Consider the following 16,007-nt stretch of genomic DNA (forward strand, 5'->3'; position numbering starts at 1 on the left):
TGCTTATTTTGAGGACCTTCCGAAAACTTATTTTTCTGACGGTTTAAAAAAAAAATGAGAAACGTCTAACCAAGTGTATTGAGCTCCAAGGAGATTATGTTGAGAAATAAAAAAAAATACAAAAATAAAAACTGTTTTAATGCTTTTTTCTAAGGAATTATTGACCCACCCTCGTATAATAAGTCTTCGTCGACTGGGTACGTGTAGTTTGTTCTGGGACACGTTCGTAAAATAACGGTATACGCTAGCATAACGTGTTTGGAGATGGGGTGGGAAAACTGCGTTCCTGGTTTCGCATTTTTAGGCTTTATGCAGAAAGTATGTACCTATACATACAGTATCACGATAAACGATATAATATATGGAAGCTTAGAACTTTTAGATAATTTTGAATATACTCGTAACTACGAACATTATGATTTTTTTCTGGCATATTGGGTACTCGATATGAACATTAGAATCTGAAAATTGGTAGTTTTGGGTGATCTTCTAGGAAGATGAAGCAGAGGAAAAGTTTCGGCACACTAGGGTGACCACGGAAAGGATTTTACTGGCGGCATACTTTATTATGTCATGAGAAAAGTAGAGAACAGTGGCGGGTAGAGGGTCAGTCAGCTCGCTCGGTAAAGATATATTTACGAGTGCCCACGATATTCAACAGAGTTACATAATAATCATCATTATTTTCTTTTATTATTGCCATAAAACGACACAAAGAAAATACAAAAACTACAACGGTAGGGTATATAAATAAAACAAAATTTCATAAAAAAAATATTTATTTAAAATAATTAAATCATCAAAGTAAAATTGATAAAAATAAATTATTTTAAGCTATATTTATTATGTGGCTCTGTTGCTTTATGTTTTGTGTTTCATACAGATAATTAATTGAATTGTTATAATGCCAAATGATACAACTTAAATAGGTAGGCACCTAATTAACATTAATTTATAGCAAGTTGATTTTATAACAAAGATTTGTAAGTAATAAACTGTATTTATTCTCCATATTATTCCATCATAAAGACATCTAAAATTACGTTTTCTTCTTCTTCTTCTTGAGTGGCCCCATCCCGCTCTCGAACTCTCCCACCATCATCTCCCTGTCTCGCTTTGCCGACTTGAAAGAGGTAGGTCTTGAGTCGAATCCTGCTGGCATCTTCTCTGGTCTTTTCTTTTTCATGTCACTTTCTTTCCTGAATTAAACAAATGCATAAGCAAGGTTATTACAAGGTGTGCTGTATAAAAAGGGGAATATGAAAAATGACCTACGAAAATTATTGTGCTCTTGGAGGTTAGGTATTGAAAAAAGGAAATTTGACGAACAAACGCGTGTGAAAGGAAAATTTTAAGTTACATTAGTGCATCTAATTACTGCTCCATGGATATGTGTATTTTTTAATAATTATGCAGGTAATGTCAAGTTATTTTGTGGCTCACTTGATCAAACATTATTATAACTAATTATACATTTTGTCAACTTTTGTTAGAATAGCAAATAGCATAAAATAAAGATGCTATTGAGGGTAAAAAGGCGTTATGGACGTTATGGAGAAAATTAGTTAAGTATGTTAATTAGATTCTCTCAATGTCATCTTCAGCGTTAGCAAGGGTTATTCTGTGACGAACTTACAACAATTTTATTGGCAGGGTACATTATTTTTAGCACAGTCGCTTCGTAGAGACAGCGTGAAAACTCGAGCATATGCATGACGTAGGAATTCTGTTACCGTTTCCACGCGAACACTACACGGAGAAAGTCACATATTCCACTCCTGACTTAAATGACGCGCGAGACGTGCGTTTAGCGTATTTCTCTTTAGTTTTTAATCACATTTTTCTGGTTTTACTACTTATAGAAAGTTTTTTTGGGCGGAGGATGCGAGCTAAGATGAAAAACACGAATAATAACAGAGAGAATCACAAAAATCTGGCTGGCGAGGGTTTGAAGCAAGAAGTAAATTAAGGGTGATCAAAAACTGCAAAGGTTTTTTTTCTACTGAGGTCAAGTGCAATTCACCAGATACAAAGGAAAATTGAACGTGAGTTAGCTATCACTATCCTTTCGTCAGATAGTGCTGTATGTATTCAATCGATCAGTGATTGCTTCTTACATTACGTATTATAGCCATGTGACTATTATTGAATTATCATTGGCAAATATTTTAAATCGAGTTGATTACCTTTTCTCATTAGGAGCTGGTTCGTTTCTTGGCACTTGGGATGCAATCATTTTGGGAGTATCTCTGAGGGCCAGAGCCCTGGCTGCGTGACCCGCGTGCAACGCATTCCTGTCGAACGCCGCTCTGGCTTCGCGAGGATACGTTGAGTAGAATCTCAGCCAAGATGTGAAGGCTATGTCAATAAAATGATACCAAAATTATTTATGAAAAGGTAGATATAAGTCTACAAATCTTTTAAATTTAATCTAAAACGAATAAAGGACGATATTACATTTTTGTATGTAGATTTTGCGTATATTGACGATTTATAATCAATCAGTTCAAAAGTTGCCATGTCTTCATTATATTGGCCGTAATGTTTTTTTATCTTACCTTTGCAGCCCTTCAGATGCAGCTGATTATCTGCCGCAACCAGTTCTTCGAATGTTTGTTGCAAAGCTGCAGCTGCGGCCTGGTTTGGGTCCAGGCCACCCTTTGGAGCGCGGGCCCCGCCACCGAGAGATGACAGGGAGGTCTCCATTTCTTCTTGATGCAATCTAAAAAATAGACGACATATATGAATAAAATAATGTTTTAAGTTATATACGGTGAGTATAAATATTATAAATTTGTCCTGTAATAAAATTGTCACCTATATACCTAAGACGAATAACGTGATGGAAATTAATATCAGAAATACCAACCTAATTCGTCTTTCTTCAAGTTGTCTGACGAACAATATTTCTGACGGTAGCAACATCATAATGGCTGTTCCCACATTTCCAGCCCGTGCAGTTCTGCCAACTCTGTGAATGGGAAAAATGTTGTATTTAAATTACAATACTTAATTCTATCCATAACGTTGGTAATTAAGTAATATTGTGAAAAGAGATGCTTAAGTCAGGGAAGTGATATTATGTTTACCTGTGAACGTAGTCCGTTGCACTGATAGGGCCGGTGTACTGGACGATGCAGTCTACGTGAGGAAGGTCCAGGCCTCTGGCAGCTACGTCCTAAAATTAAAAATGGACTAGTCAATCATTGATATCTAAATGTGATAAAGAATAACGTTAATTGAATCAAACATTGTCTTCGTATGTTTCTAGATTTTTAATTTGAGCAATGACTCATCCAACACCCTGGATACAAAGAAAAAGGTCAGCTGAATTAATTAAATGAAGAGGAGACGCGTTGGGGCTGCCTGACCAGTCTGGCTTGTAGAGGTTTGTGCTTCTGCGGTCAGTGCCATTGGAGAAAGACGAACATTTTCATAAAATCAATATAAATAATTTTAAATCGGTAAACTAGGTAAAATGGATGTTGGATTCGATAAAAATGCGAATTGCCAACACGAAAATCCAGCTTAGTATGTCTGGCCTCTTAAGATTACAAGACATCAACTATAAAAACATTCCGAGATATTAATCGATCAGTATTAAAACGATTTAGTCTAATGGTCGCTACTTTTAAATACATATTTCAGATCGGGCATGCGTTATAAAAAGATCATTAGTTAAACGCTGCAGTGGCGTACGGTTCAGCCAAATAAAAGAAAACGAATCTGTAGCATCGAGAGTACAGGGTATACTCAGCATATTATCTATTTTGTCAAAACTTAAAATGCTATACCTACATACAGCTCTTGAAATAAAATTTGTCATTCACAGGGTCCATGATAGGTGTGGTTATTATGGTTCTTTATTTGGGGACTAAAAGCATTTACGAAGCATATAATATGTTATAAAATTGAGGCAATTTATGGACGGCGGTTATTCTGATTTTAAGATAAAATTGTACTTATAAAGTTTACAAAAAAAATGATAATTATTAAGTGACATAATATGATAATCAGACCTATTGGCATTACTTATAGGCCATCCATGGACTGAAGCCGTATGCGGTTTAGAACCGTGTGCTATACTAAGCTTATCTTTTCTGTTCTTGGAAATATATTTTCATCAATGACATTATTAATGGACGACGCACTCAATACAGTAGCTAGCAAGCAAATTCGCGCATTCGCATGTATAGGTAGACGTCACGCAATTTCATTATGCGATATAACGCATCGTGAATTTATAGCAATATGACCTTTATTGTAATGGCGTTAGAGCAGTGTTTCTAATGTCAATGTTCATTTGAGCGAACCCGTTCGAACCGAACCATTCGGCAGACCCAACAAAAAGCATCAGGAATTTATAGCAATATCACCTTTATTGTAATGGCGTTAGAACAGATTATGCCATTCGGCAGACCCGACAATAAAGTGAGTGTCATTTTCTTTTCCAGATGATTCGTCCATATTAATGTCATTGATTTTCATGAACAAAAATCATAAGTTTAGTATGGGACACGGATCTAAACCGCATACGGTTTCAGTCCATGGATGACCTTTTAGTTTAAGTGTAATTACTAGACAATTTAATGGCGAATTCTTTATTAAAAGAAACATTGTATTATTTTAATTAATAAGTAATTACAGAGGTAAACTTTTACCTCTCTCTCTACAAGTAAAATAGTCAAGCAAAGACGCGTATTTTTATTTTCATAATCTCGATGTTGGCTGTAATAGTAAATAAATTTGTAGAATTTAATATAATTATATCATTATAAAATATAATTCTACAGAGTGAATTCTACCAAGGTCAATTGATATATCATATACCTATTTGACGTAATTTATTTATCGGACATACTTTAATATAGGTGAGCAATTACTTAATCAAACATGAGCATAATGTATTATGTTCTTTAATTAGTTAAAGTGACGTACTAACGTATCAGATAATATAAGCCCCATCACGTTAGTTCATATAACTCGATAGTTACCTAAATCTAGAGCTTTTTTTGTGATGTAATGCGGTGGAACAGCGTTCCGGCACCTTTTTTGGCGGAATTTTTAATGTTTCAAAAGCAATTAGACGAAACAATGTTCGCGCTTGCATAATTACAATCCATATTTATATAATTCGTCAAAATGGTAAAATTGGCGCTTTTTGATCATTCAAAATACGTTGATCGGTGGTTACTCGGAGGACGACATTCAGCCATAGACACTAACACTAAGAAGAGGAATCGAGACGATTTGCCAGACGAGAATTGGACAAAACTTTCTATAAACTTTTATTCAAATAAGGGTAAGTTTTATGATGTTATTTATAGTTTTATTTTGTACAATTTTAGTTGTATATTTGTATTTGTTTGTTTGTTTAACTTTAGATTTGACAAATTGTCAAAAAAAATGTTTACGCGGTTCGTGGCACAGGAAAAGCTGTCATAAATTTCATATAAATGATATTTGAATTTGATTTTCTTAAGTAAAAAGCTTGACAAAAAGTGAGATCCGGCACCTTTTTTATTATTATAATAAATTTCAAGAGGTAGCCAATAGCAAAACGTTCTCTATATTTGGAAAAAAAACATCGTAACTAAAACAAAGGTAATTTTGAAAACTGTTTGAAAAAGCAGTAAAATTTATCAGGTCCAGGTAATTGTTAGATTGCCGTCACCGTGTAGATAGTGGAGAATTAACACAAAGGAGTAGAGACGTATCTGAGTTCGAATCCCACTCGTGGATACTCATTTACATGGTGCATTGAATTCAGTCGGCGGCAGCAACGTCATAGCAATAATATAATAATATCTACCTACTCATTTATTTCGGCCTTTTGGGACACCATTGTATCATATTCGGAGCGTGTGGCGAGGGGATATTACGGCGCGAGACCATTACATAGTTTATTCTCTCATCATGTATGTATTCTAAATAATTTGAAACATCACAATTATTCGCCATGTTGAATAAGTAAACTATAACACAAGAATGCCAGATTACCTTAACATTGTGGGGCCTCAACAATTATTAATGTGCCGAATTAATTATGGCTTCTAAAGTCGGTATTAGACTATTAAAAATTTTTGATAGTTTAATACGAATACACAAAAAACGTTCATTCATTAAATTAACACGAAGAATCACAAAATGTGAGAATCAATAATTACAAAACTGCGAATAGATTACATACATCGACATCAATAGAGTAAAAGGGTGAATTTTCGTTCCAAGATTAAATAATATGTATAACTTCACAACGTGGCGATACTGGAATGAAGGAAAAAGTAAGAGGATAGCATTACCAATGCATATGGCGTAGATTGAAGCAAATACACGTGTGGATCGAAAAAACAGCATTTAGGTATTTCACCCAACCAGCAGGATTCAAGCCCGGATCTACTGGTTTAAATCCTGATACGCTAGCTTCTACTATACGATGAGACGATAATACCTATATGCAGGGCTTTTTTTTCCATTTAACGCGGTGGAACGGCGTTCCGGCACCTTTTTTCACGGTTTTATTTCAAAATCAATTAAACGAAAAAATATTTGCGCTTAAGTAATTACAATAATAATTCGTTAAAATGATAAAATAAGGTACAGGTGGAAGCTATTTTGAATGTTGGCGTGTTAGTGTTAGTGAAGTAACCGTATAGTTTAAATAGCAAACATGCGTATGTAACTAGCTTCATACGTATGCTGCGTATTATGATTTTGACAGTTTGACGTTTATCGCATGGCAGCATCTGCGTATATTGTTATTTACGTTTGTTTAGTCAGTTTGTGTTACGATTACGTGTTGTGCAACTATTTTATATATTATTTAGTGCAACCCCAAGTTTAAATATGAAAAAAATTTCCTGTTACTTCTCAACCACCGGCAGCGGCGCCGATTCCGCAAATAAAAAGCTCAAAACAGAAACGATGACAGAAGATATGGAAATATCGGTACATGTAGATGTTCCTGAATCATCTCTAGCTGATCTCGGGGATCAAGGTCGAACTCAAAACGATTGGCCAGACTGCTGGTCATTAGATCAAAAAAACGATTTTTGCTCAAAAAACGAATGGTTGAACGTACACAAAATGAAACTTGGCTGCACAATTTGCAGAAACGTTGGAACTCTTGGAACTGAAACGACAATGGGAATGAAAATATCCAAAGAATGGGCCAATAATGAAATCACGTATTCTGGGAAAGAGAGGAAGCTACAATTGGGGTCACTTCGAAAAAAATTTTTCGATCACAGAGGATCTATTGCACACAAAGCAGCGTTAAAAATCATTTCTGAAGCCAAAAAAAAGCAGATTGAAAATACTTTTTTAAAATCGTTATCTCGCGAAAAAGTAATAACAGCAAACATTTTTCGAACTGCATATAAAGTAGCTAAGGAAAATCAATCATTCAATATGTTTGAAAGTGAAATTAATCTCCAAGAACTAAATGGGATCGAAATGGGTCATATTCTCCATTCCACTAACGCATGTGTTAACATTGTAAATCATATATGTGATGAAATGAGAAAAAATGTTTTCAAAGAAATTGTTCAATCGAAAAATATAATTTCTTTGATAATTGATGAGTCTACCACCATAAGCCAAAAAACCACCCTCATTGTGTATGTTCGATGCTGTGTCGAAAGTGTTGGAATGAATTCACCAATTAATTTGTTTTTGGATTTGATTGAACTTAAAGACGTAACGGCAAAAGGAATATTTGAATCATTACTCCAATCTCTTGATTTATATGGGATGACAGAAGAATATTTAAAAAAATATTTAGTTTCGGTTGCATGCGACGGCGCTGCTGTGATGTTAGGTTCTAAAAATGGAGTGAAAAAATTGCTGACAGAAAAATTTCCTTCAATTATAGTTTGGCATTGTACTAATCACAGATTAGAATTATCAGTAAGTGATGTTGTAAAAAAAATTTCAGGGATCAATAGATTCAAATCATTTATTGATAAACTTTATGTTTTATACCACGCGTCGCCGAAAAATAATAGAGAGTTGCATTTATGTGCAGAATCACTAGGCGTTGAGGTACTGAAAATCGGAAGAGTTTTAAGTACCCGATGGGTGGCATCTAGTTTTCGTTCAGTTTCGGCTGTGTGGAATAATTATGAATCCCTTGTGCGTCATTTTGAAGAAGCGATGAATGACCCTACAAGAGATAAAAATGACAAGTGTACTTACAGTGGCTTAAAGAACAAAATAACATCAACAGCATTTTTATTGGATCTAGCATTGATGTGCGACGCTCTCCAAGAATTGTCGGAACTTAGTTTGGACCTACAAAATCGCAATGTGAACCTTTACATTGCAAATCGAAAAATAAATGAACTCGTTCAAGTTTTTGAAGAAAGAAAACAGAATTTTGGACCCTATTATAAATGTGCTGCAGCTGCTATAAGCAATCTGCATTTTCGTGGAGTTTTACTTCACGAAAAAGTTTCTAAAAATGATCCTCCTATTGATCCGAAAATATTTTATTCCACGTTGAAAACGTCAATTGAAAAAAGGCTGCTAGATAATAAAGATGTTGAGTTTGCACTTTGGGCTCGCGTACTTGACCAAAAATATTGGCCTGAAGACATTGATAATCGGTTGACATTTGGAGAGATGGAAATTAGAAACATTTCGATCAGGCTACAACTAGATGAACGAGAAATGATTCGTGGATTTCGCGAATACATTCTCGAAAAGACATATTCTGAAAAACTCTTGCGTTTGGTATATGCTCTGAATTCTATTCCCATTTCTTCAAGTGAATGTGAACGGGGGTTTTCGCAAATGAATCTTATTATTACCCCAACAAGAGCTTCGTTAAACACTAAAACAGTTTCGGCACTCTTGTTCATCAAACTCGTGGGACCACCCTTGACACTTTTCGATCCTTCAAAATATGTTGATAGGTGGTTACTTAAAGGAAGACATTCGGCCTTAGACTCTAACACTAAGAAAAGGAATCGAGATGATGTATCAGACGAGAATTGGAAAAAACTTTGGAAATCACTCTAAACTTTTATTCAAGTTCATAAATAAATACATTACATATGTATTTACAATTATATTTTAAAGTTAGTCTTATTTAGTCTTATTTGTACAATATATTTCAAATATAATGTATGTATTTTATTGTTTCTGTAGCTTTGTTTTGACTAAAATAAAAAATTATCGTAAAAATCAACCTTTTTTTGTTCGCTTCGTGGCATAGCTCCTTTAAATTTCATTTAAGTGACATTTGAATATAATTTTATTTAGTAAAAAGCTTGACATGAAGTGAGTTCCGGCACCTTTTTTTTTTAAAAAAAGCCCTGCCTATATGTATTTTTAGATTAACAGTCGTTAAAAAATAGTAATGTAACATGGGCGCAAGGGTTCAAGAGATGCCTCCCTGTAGGCAGCAATAATAATTTAGGTACCTGTGTTAATTTAATTAAATTTAACTTAATTTAACTAATTTAATTTAATTCAAAGATTTCTTCTTTAATTATATTTTTGTATGTCGCATGAAGTAAAATTGTATACTTATTCAACAATCTTTATAAATCAGTAAATATAATAATTTTAATGTAACTTTGAAAACCTTGCAGTTGATAAATTAATCGAGCGATATTAGTTCACAGTAGGTACCTATACACTTACGGGGTCAATCAAACGACTGTTATAATAAATAATACCCTGTTTACATGTGCATGGATTTACTGTTGACAGTAAGTATTATCGCGGCCATAACAAGAAAATGTATGGGTAAACATGTATTATCCTGCAGTTGCAAGCATGCTTGCTTGAATCAAAAATGTTTGGAAGTTTCTGAATTTTCATGCGACAGTGGGAGTTTTTTCGATCTGCGCCTGCGCTCTAGAATGATAGTGGCGAACCTGCCGGCAAAAAAAAAGGAACTAAGTATACACATTTTGAGGTTAACCGATTTTCACTACCTGTCAAATAGTAGGTACTATACAATGTCAACATCGCGTCTTGCTTACTCTTGAAGAATGAGATTGGAGAGACAGTCAGCACTTTTACGTGTAAACAGTTATTGTCACGATAGTTTTAAATACGCGCTATTGCTGCCAGTAAATCCATGCAAGTGTACAAGCGCTATTAACCTTGTTTAGAATATAATAAATATACTTAGTTATTTTGTGTTCCCCGTCATCAGCTAAGCTCTTAATCCATAGAAAAGAGGGCAATAAGCGCTCAATTTGAGATTTAAGAGCATGCGGACTGAAGATGGAGGTACTGTTCTTTTGCACACTTATGACTCAAGCGTTTCCTTAGGAAAAAACGGAAACGGATCTAAGGAGTGTGCGTATAACATATCGACTGCCGAGAGGAATTGCAACACAACAATAGTTAACTTATCAGTAGAGAATAAACAATGCAATAGTCATGTAATAATCGATGGAACATTATCCCGTTGCACAATTAAACAAACAATAATTTACAATTAGTTTAATCAAGTAAAGTATATATTGCATTGAGGACGTACTGACACATTATTATCAAAGTTAACCATAACTTTCGATTTCAGGAACAAATTACCCCGCTTACCATACTTTCCATATTATACGTCCTAGGTTATTCCTTTCTTCAGTTTGAAACTCCACGGTGCCCATCGGGCTCAACCGCACAATCAGGCGGCTCTCGTGGTGCAGTGCGTAAGGCGCTGGCCTTCCACCCGAGAGTTCTGACTTCGATCCCGGTGAGGACACAATATTTGTGTTTTTCTCAAAGCCTGGGTGTTTGTGATTGTTCAAAATTACTAACAGCCTCCTTGTACGATAAAGCAAGGACATGGTTATTAATAATTTAAAAGAAAACCGCTCAATCATTTACATACATATAAAACTTAGCTTTTTGAAAGATATTTCATCGTCAATTTTATTTGGGCAACCAAAAGTAATATATTGACCATTATTTTTTAAATGTATAATCACACAAAATACCGAGAAATGCGTATGTAGATTATGTAAATAAAACAACAGACTTCAAACCAGAACTCGAGCCGCCATTTTATTTTCGGGCTGCCAATAGAAGAGGAAGATAATGAACTTGTTATAAATACAATCATACGATTCGAAAATTGATTTGCCTTCAAAATTACTAATACGGAATATCTAGATTCCAAATAGGTTCCCTTTAAGTCTATCTTGATGATTTGGACTGCGGTGGTGATAGCGCCCCGCGAGTCGGCCGGCCTCTGATAGTTCTTTGATTATACGTGCATTGTTAGGGGCTAAGTGTTGACGCATCACAAATCACCATCTCGAAGAGTCGAATGGAAGCCAGAAGTGAAGTGAAGTGAGCGAAACGGCTTCCGACAATGCCAATCATCGTCCCGACTCCCGTCGGATGCCAGCGAGATGCCAGATTCGACGCGTCATCACAAATGTTTACGGATGAATAGGATGATATTTATTTTGACATAGGTACTCGTACCTACGGCATTTAAACTATGAACAAGAAATAATTTACGAACATCACTTGCTTGTCAATTTCTTATTCAACAAAACTTATGTTGTTATTTCACACGTTGAATGACTGCTGTTTTTTGTGTTTATTTCATGTATGTATGTAATAATATAATAAAGAAATGTATAATCCACGATTTTCCCGCCTATTCTACTAAATTAGAAATTTACCAGATGTCTCCTTTTCACATACATAATTATACCTCTGTTATAGATCTTTCTCCAGGCTTCCAGTATGGCAAACGTTAAATTTTGCTACCCAGTTGCACTTGAGAAAGTTTATTATGGACGATAAACCTTATTACATATTTTGTATGTGGTGAATGTATTGAAGGAATAAAAAATGTATTAATTCAATTAACTTTACAATTTTGACTAAACTTGGTACCAACCACTTGCTCTATGACCTATGAGGTTAAATCGATGACCCTTGTCTCTGATATGATATTAAAAATTTTAGCATTGGATATAATATTTGGATCGTTTTGACGATGGGTTTATTAGCATAAAAAACCTGTAAAATAACTAAAATATTGTAAAATTAGCAAACATTTTATTTCGGAACCATTATACCTAATGGAGTTCTACCACGTTAATACCAGCTCAATTAATATGTGTAATTAGTTATTTTTAATAAGAAACAGTTAAACAATTTTAATCTCCTCGATAATAAAATGATGATATAGAAAAAAGGAGTGTGACTGGCCGAATGTCGATCGCCGTGTGACGCCTTCAAAGAACGAAAAATATTATTTTGAAAAGGGAACGCGCGCCCCGAGCGGTTTCCCGCGGTTTTCAAAATATCATTCTGCGATTTTGAAACACATCCACGACCGGCAATTTAAAAAGTCAATGCTTGTGAAAAGAAATAATCAATTCCCAGCTGATATTTTTGCAGTTAATGTCAATTAAAAATAATCTCTGAAACCTGTTATCGAATCGAAGAGGAGTTGGCTATACGGCGGTTTTAATGTAATTTTATGAGATAATTTATTCAAACCTAACCCTAGCTAGGCCTAGAACAAGAACATATTATGGTGAGCTGTGGATTAATGAAATCCACGTGCACAAGCAGACAAATCAAGCACGGTAGTGAGTTCAAAGTTGCGATTATAAATGCCACATTATTCAAAGGCAAACAAAGTCTGACTTTAGAATGGCATATTCAGGGAACTCAGAAATAATGGGAACTGAAATACATAACGGGTAAGGCGATAGCAGGTAACCGACTCGAGTAAGGAAGAATCCGTGTTTAACTTACACACGTGTCAAGAATACGTTTTACGTCGAATACTGAAAACTGCTCTCGGTTTATGCAGTTACGCTCATTTAATGTTGATGTATTACATACACTATTGCACGTGCATGTGTGCTTCATTTTCGTAGGACACTCGCACATTCAAAAGCCTGCATCAACATGCGGCGTATTGAATATAGCATATCGGTATTCTATTTATTATCTGTTCTGTGGGCATATTGTTACTATGACAAGAAACTATATTGATACGTATGTATTCATGTTTATTAGGGTTTGAAGCGGTATGAATCAGGCCAAGATATTCAAATTGAAATACGTTGATATGAAAATAATATCAACATTTTATATACAGGAGTTCATGGAATGTAATCCAAATCCGTAAGTAGATATGTGGTTACGTGAAATCTACTCCTAACTCGTAAACGTATGTCACGTGTACCTACCTCTTTAATCCTTAGTTCCTCAATTATAATCAATTGCAAGTAGATATTAAATTATAAATTTAAAACGGCAAACCGAGGTAAATTGATATTTGGCTACAATAAGCGTTAAAGGTTAGTTGATTTTCCATTAACTAAAATGGATAACGTTTATAAAATAAGCCGTGAGCAATTTCAATGATCTATGGGTGGACCGCAGTGTGTTGAAAAAAACAAAACCGCGGGATATTTTAACCACCGTGTCATCGCTTAACGTTTAAGTAATTTGTTAAACGGAGAAACGGGTTTCGGAATTTCTATAATTTATGGCGTAGAAATATTATTAATCTGATCGATTTCATTCCGACCAATAAAATCGATTCCGATAAATCTACACAGCATAAAAAAATAATTCATAATATTAGCAACCGAATCAAAGATCTGCCAGATTCCGGGAAGGACTATTGTCGCTGGTTTCAATAGAGGAAAAGACAATGTTTTATTCGCGTAACTTCCTAGACGTATATTTTATTTATTATTTAAATATGGTCTATTTATTATCTGTATCTCAATACATACATTTATATACCTTATTATAATTGTATTTACCATGGCAGTCGGTATGGGTTCGAAGAAATAGAAAAAAAGATCGAAAATTAAAATATAATGTGACACTATAATATTATAATGTACAATATTATTATGTAAAAAAAATACAACATACTAAGAATTTACAGTTACTGGGAAATGACAGTCAGTTAGTTATTGTATCAAATAGATAATAATATATTCTTTTTGGGCATAATGTATTTCACGTAATAGTAGGTATGTGGGATTGTATTTTAGTAGGTTTTTTTCCCCTGTGGGTTGAATTTTAAAACCTCTTTGATTTGATAGGATTACGTAAAAAGTACGTACTTCCGTCATAAGTAAATTTAAAGCTGTTCAAAATTAAAATTCTATATGAAATACAACTAATTTCACATCGAGTATATTATATTGACTTGTTTGTTTAACTTAGCCCATTCCTATTTACTAAAAAGAAACAAGTTTGGAATAGTGTTGTAAGTATATTTAATTAGGATGTATTTATAAACCGCATGTAACAGGGACATTATTTAAAAATGCTCTCCTGTGAGGTTGATATTTTCGAACTTCGTACTTTTTTATCAGAACACGACAGACGTGGTCGATAATATTCATTTGTGGAAATTTATATATGTAATAATATATTTTAAATATAAGATTAAAACGAATGTATGGTTTATTCACTGCCTAAACTGCATTAAGCATAACAACATAAGTAACTAACCCATTTTTGGATGGGTTTAACGATTATAATACAACGAAATATAATTAAAACACAAAAAGTTTTGGTAATGATTATTTTATTTATCTACAAAATAAAGTACATATTATGAAGATGATAGGTAATATGTAAAATTATTATAGTAGGATACTATACAATTATTAGAAACTGTAGATATAGACGATTCTGTATTTCTTGTACAATTAGAATTCCACACATCTGACATGATGAAGCGTTTAGTGACGATTCATCTACGAAATATGGTAAGTTTTCTGTAATAGCTTGTTTGCGTTGAAAAAAGCGTCAATTTTCGTGAAGACTGCGCGTAAAATTGCGCGCTCGACCTTTACCGAAATCCACAATGGACCCCCAACAAGAGATTCAAATCGCACTCAATAGACCCACTGATCTTTTTAATTGGGAATGTTGATCTAGCGATGTATTTTATCTCCAGTGGCGGCGTGCGTCGAGTAATAATAGTTGTACCCAGGTTAAAAAATCATACTAAACAAATAATATAGGTACCTACACGAAGACGACACTTCTGTTGCGAATTAGGGGCGGGGGAGGGGGAAGCAAAATATTAACATAGTACACGTTTTCGTTCTATAATGATTATCCGAGTATGAACGTTTGTTTTGTGAATCTTTATGATTAGTGTTCGTGGACAATTCAAAAATGACAGCTGTGGATATGAATAACTGTTTTTTTTTTTTTTGTTAACTGTCAATTCATGGTGGAACTGCATTGTATTGTTGTTTTTATTTAATAAAACGCAATTTTAGTACTTATTCCACTTTTAATCAATAGATTACGACCGGTTTCGTCCGCCTCAGTGGGACATTTTTAAAATTTCAAAATGTCCCACTGAGGCGGACGAAACCGGTCCTAATCTATTGATTAAAAGTGGAATAAGTACTACAAAAAAATGCGTTTTATTAAATAAAAACAACAATATGAATAACTGAAATACAGGGACGGCTCTTGTATAGGAGCAAATGTGCACTGATCTCCCAAATTATTATGTAATAATATGTACGTATTCAAATAACTACATTTATTGTAATAATTAATTATTGTAAAATATCTTTAATTTGTCGCCCGTCCGCTAAGTGCATCCACGTAAGTATTTCTGGCGTATTTTTAACCAGCCGCTGAGCTGGAGATGTGTATACTAAATGTACGTCTTTCATAGTATTTGTTGAATGTTCGAAAGACGACCTGTACCGCCCGAGTGCCCGACCGTAGACGATTTTTTTGCATGCTGCCGAAATGTAACCTCACTGAACGTACAATTTTTACCTTGCTTTGAGCAATGTCCTCCCTCTTAGTGCTTCAAGTATAACCGATAGATGTCGCCATTGACTGGCGCGTTTATAATAATATTATTGTACGTACGTATGAAGTAGGTAAAAGGTTCCCGCGCAGTATTTAAAAATACTAGGTATATTATTATTTCATACGTTATGACGTTATGAGGTAAATGCTCTGTTGTTTGATGTGCCATATTAATATTGAATCAATCAACATATCGATTAGAG

General features: G+C 34.3%; 1 protein-coding gene and 1 non-coding gene across 2 annotated transcripts in view; both read right to left on the bottom strand.

The window, feature by feature from the left end:
* Window positions 1–761: 761 nt before the first annotated feature.
* LOC147071788 (uncharacterized) overlaps window positions 762–16,007 on the bottom strand; it is a 31,329-nt gene continuing 16,083 nt past the window's right edge. Inside the window, exons 9-13 of the mRNA XM_085947110.1 lie at window positions 3,090–3,178; window positions 2,870–2,971; window positions 2,559–2,722; window positions 2,187–2,358; window positions 762–1,199 (exon numbers count right to left, since the gene is read on the bottom strand). Coding sequence (XP_085803236.1) covers window positions 1,040–1,199; window positions 2,187–2,358; window positions 2,559–2,722; window positions 2,870–2,971; window positions 3,090–3,178 — 687 coding nt within the window. The 3' untranslated portion in view covers window positions 762–1,039. The remainder of the gene's footprint in view (window positions 1,200–2,186; window positions 2,359–2,558; window positions 2,723–2,869; window positions 2,972–3,089; window positions 3,179–16,007) is intronic.
* LOC147071789 (small nucleolar RNA SNORA53) lies at window positions 10,152–10,319 on the bottom strand. The gene has a single exon (XR_015070738.1). It is a non-coding gene; the product is annotated as a small nucleolar RNA SNORA53 (small nucleolar RNA).

This window comes from Rhyacophila brunnea, unplaced genomic scaffold (assembly GCF_057557595.1).
Source record: "Rhyacophila brunnea isolate RB1 unplaced genomic scaffold, BYU_Rbru_1.0 scaffold_2, whole genome shotgun sequence".
Lineage (NCBI taxonomy): Eukaryota > Metazoa > Arthropoda > Insecta > Trichoptera > Rhyacophilidae > Rhyacophila > Rhyacophila brunnea.